Consider the following 1,701-nt stretch of genomic DNA (forward strand, 5'->3'; position numbering starts at 1 on the left):
CTCACTTGAAAGGTACCGCTTGTGCCAAATGGACACGTCCTCAAGAGAAGGATGCAAAAAGGCAGACTTGCTGGAAGAACAACACAAACCACATGATGTGCAACACTATGTGATGCAACAGCAGCTCATTGCACAGTGCCGCCACGTACTGAGGCTGTTTCCAACCCCTCAGGCACTTGCAGAACAGCATAAAAGCAAGCTCTGCGCCTCACTCCCTCAAACCATTCTCCTGAAGCCTTCTCATCTGTGCTCCTCCAGGTGAGCCTGCACCCCACTACCTTTCTTCCACTGCCCCACCTGGCCCAGCTTTCCACACCTCCTCAGCCAAAAGACCCAGCCGCTCTCCTGCCTTCCCAAAACCACACTCCCTGCAGACACACATCACACCTCCTCAATCCCTGCGTCACCTCAGCACTGATCCAAGCACCCCAACACCCTCTGCTAACCCAACACCCTCTCTTCCAGAGACCCTCCACCCCACAGCCATGTCCTGCTACGACCTCTGCCGCCCCTGCAGTGGGGGACCCACCCCGCTGGCTAACAGCTGCAACGAGCCCTGTGTCAGGCAGTGCCAGGACTCCCAGGTCGTCATCCAGCCTCCCGCCGTGCTGGTCACCCTGCCGGGACCCATCCTCAGCTCCTTCCCCCAGAACACCGCCGTCGGATCCTCCTCATCAGCTGCCGTGGGCAGCGCCCTCAGCGCCCAGGGAGTGGCCATCTCCTCCGGCGGCTTCGGCTTCGGAGGCCTGGGCTGCTTCAACGGCGGCAGAGCCCGCTACCCCTGCTAAGGGCCTGCGCCCACACCCTCACACCAACCACCTGCACCCTGCAAGGTGCCTCACGCACTGACCTCACGTCTCTGTGTCACCTATGGCCCAAGGGCTCACCAGCCATGGCTCCTCTTTTCATGGCAGAAAACAAGCAAGCAGGGAACAGCCTCAGACCATGCTGCCTGGGAACATGAGTGCAGTAACTTCCTTCTGTCTTTGCACTTCAAATTGTGCTCTTTCCACTTGGCGATCACCAAGTGGATCCTTCCTTTTCGTGTGTTTCTCTCAATAAAGATCTCATGCATGTCAGCCTCAGATTCCTCTTCTTCATTCCTTCACATAATGTCCCTTCCACTTCACCCATTACAAAGACACGGCACTGCAAACTGTCATGTCTGCTACAAGAGGGCCCCAGACCTCCTCTTGTCACACACAAGAGCTTTGGTGCCTAGCAGATGGCCTTCATCACATTATAAGTTATATATACTCCTACACTGATGCAGTCTTGGCCCTCAAAGGGCTCTTCTGCCTGTGCTCTCTCATACAACATCTCTCGGTCAGTGCACACTTGATTCCTTTTCCTCCCAGGCAAGATTTTCTCCTATTTACATCAAGTATGGTCACAGAATCTTTCCTTCATCAGTATCGTCTTGATTTCTTGATTTCACTACAGCGGCCCCGCTCAAGCCCAGGCAGGAACAGCAGGCTGTCCAAAGTCAGGTCCACTCCCCGCGCCCAGGCTTTTAGTGAAGACACTGAACGTCCTTCTGTTCACTTCCCTTTCATTCGCTTCCCAGTCTTGGCCTCTACAACTCTGAACTCACCACTTCAGGACTCCGTGTCACTCGTCTCAGACCACCAGACCTCTACATTAAGCCACTATTAAGAGCACCTCGGCCTCCCCTCAGTCTCTACTTGATAGAACAAACCA

At 54.9% G+C, this 1,701-nt stretch overlaps 1 protein-coding gene across 1 annotated transcript; it reads left to right on the plus strand.

Moving 5' to 3' along the window:
* Positions 1-240: 240 nt before the first annotated feature.
* Positions 241-1,673, plus strand: LOC104916612 (feather keratin 1-like). Its single transcript, XM_031557661.1, has one exon. It carries the CDS (start codon positions 486-488, stop codon positions 786-788), a length of 303 nt encoding a protein of 100 aa, XP_031413521.1. The 5' UTR covers positions 241-485; the 3' UTR covers positions 789-1,673.
* The last annotated feature ends 28 nt before the right edge of the window (positions 1,674-1,701 follow it).

This window comes from Meleagris gallopavo, unplaced genomic scaffold (genome assembly GCF_000146605.3).
Source record: "Meleagris gallopavo isolate NT-WF06-2002-E0010 breed Aviagen turkey brand Nicholas breeding stock unplaced genomic scaffold, Turkey_5.1 ChrUn_random_7180001924627, whole genome shotgun sequence".
Classification (NCBI taxonomy): domain Eukaryota; kingdom Metazoa; phylum Chordata; class Aves; order Galliformes; family Phasianidae; genus Meleagris; species Meleagris gallopavo.

Excerpts from the sequence above, each read along its gene's own strand:
- LOC104916612 (XM_031557661.1), top strand. The coding sequence starts at position 486 with ATGTCCTGCTACGACCTCTGCCGCCCCTGCAGTGGGGGACCCACCCCG.